This window comes from Limulus polyphemus, unplaced genomic scaffold (assembly GCF_000517525.1).
Source record: "Limulus polyphemus unplaced genomic scaffold, Limulus_polyphemus-2.1.2 Scaffold2161, whole genome shotgun sequence".
In the NCBI taxonomy this organism is placed as follows: domain Eukaryota; kingdom Metazoa; phylum Arthropoda; class Merostomata; order Xiphosura; family Limulidae; genus Limulus; species Limulus polyphemus.
The window spans coordinates 79,973-80,900 of NW_013667771.1; the positions used below are offsets into that span (position 1 = coordinate 79,973).

At 29.6% G+C, this 928-nt stretch overlaps 1 protein-coding gene across 2 annotated transcripts in view; it reads right to left on the minus strand.

Annotated features, from left to right (window-relative positions):
* LOC106466128 (intraflagellar transport protein 46 homolog) overlaps positions 1-928 on the minus strand; it is a 31,349-nt gene that overhangs the window by 6,599 nt on the left and 23,822 nt on the right. For both annotated transcript variants that reach the window (XM_022394080.1, XM_022394081.1), the window contains one exon: positions 253-327. In XM_022394080.1, the coding sequence (XP_022249788.1) occupies positions 253-327 (75 nt within the window). The remainder of the gene's footprint in view (positions 1-252; positions 328-928) is intronic.

Sequence of the window (928 nt, forward strand, 5' to 3'; positions counted from 1 at the left end):
TTGCATGATAGATAGGAAAGATGTGAAAAGAAAAAAAGACCTTAATAAAAAATATTTGATATTTTGCATACGAAAGCATTGTAATGTTTACTGATACTCTGCCAAATTTTGTTAACATTCACTTACTAATCAAAAAGTTATAACAAGCACAAAATGGTTACGAGGTTGGTCTCGGGGACCGAGCCCATGCTGAAAGAGTTAATCTCCATGTATTTTAAACTGTGAAATTAATATATAAAAAAACAGGATTACCTTGTGATGTACTGAAACAGTTCCTTCATTTCAGCAGACACGGATAGATGTTCATAATCAGCAGGATCATACTGCCTGCATTAAAAAACAAATATTACTGTATGCAAGAACAGAATGAACTTATCACCATAACATGATTCAGTGATACTTATTCTAAATACTATGGTTTTACCAAGCTCTGGAAATAAAAAATTCATGATATTTTTAGCCTGTGAATATGGAACAAGCCTACTGCAATAATATTAACGTGTTAAACCACTCCCACTATCTAGTATTCAACATTTATGTAATGGACACTTAACACTGCAAGAGATCATTTCAAAGCATATCCCATAATGCCTCTATAAACAATAATTTTCATAGCCATGTGCACAGTTTGAATTTAAAAGATGGGAAATATGTCGCTGTAATGAAAATATTACAAATAACACTAATTTCCTTAAATCCAAAAGTGCTTTAGTGTTTTCACATTGATACTGGCTTAAGAATCATAATGGTTTGTACATTTCCATTTTATTATGAAATTACACATTGTTAGCTTGTAACAATATTGTAGAAAAGTAATTTTTTTCTATTCTTGAAATTCTGCACAAGAAAAACTTGGTTTATATTTTTGATTCTCAAACCTTTGAAACTGTGAATGGTATATATATATATATATATATATATATATACT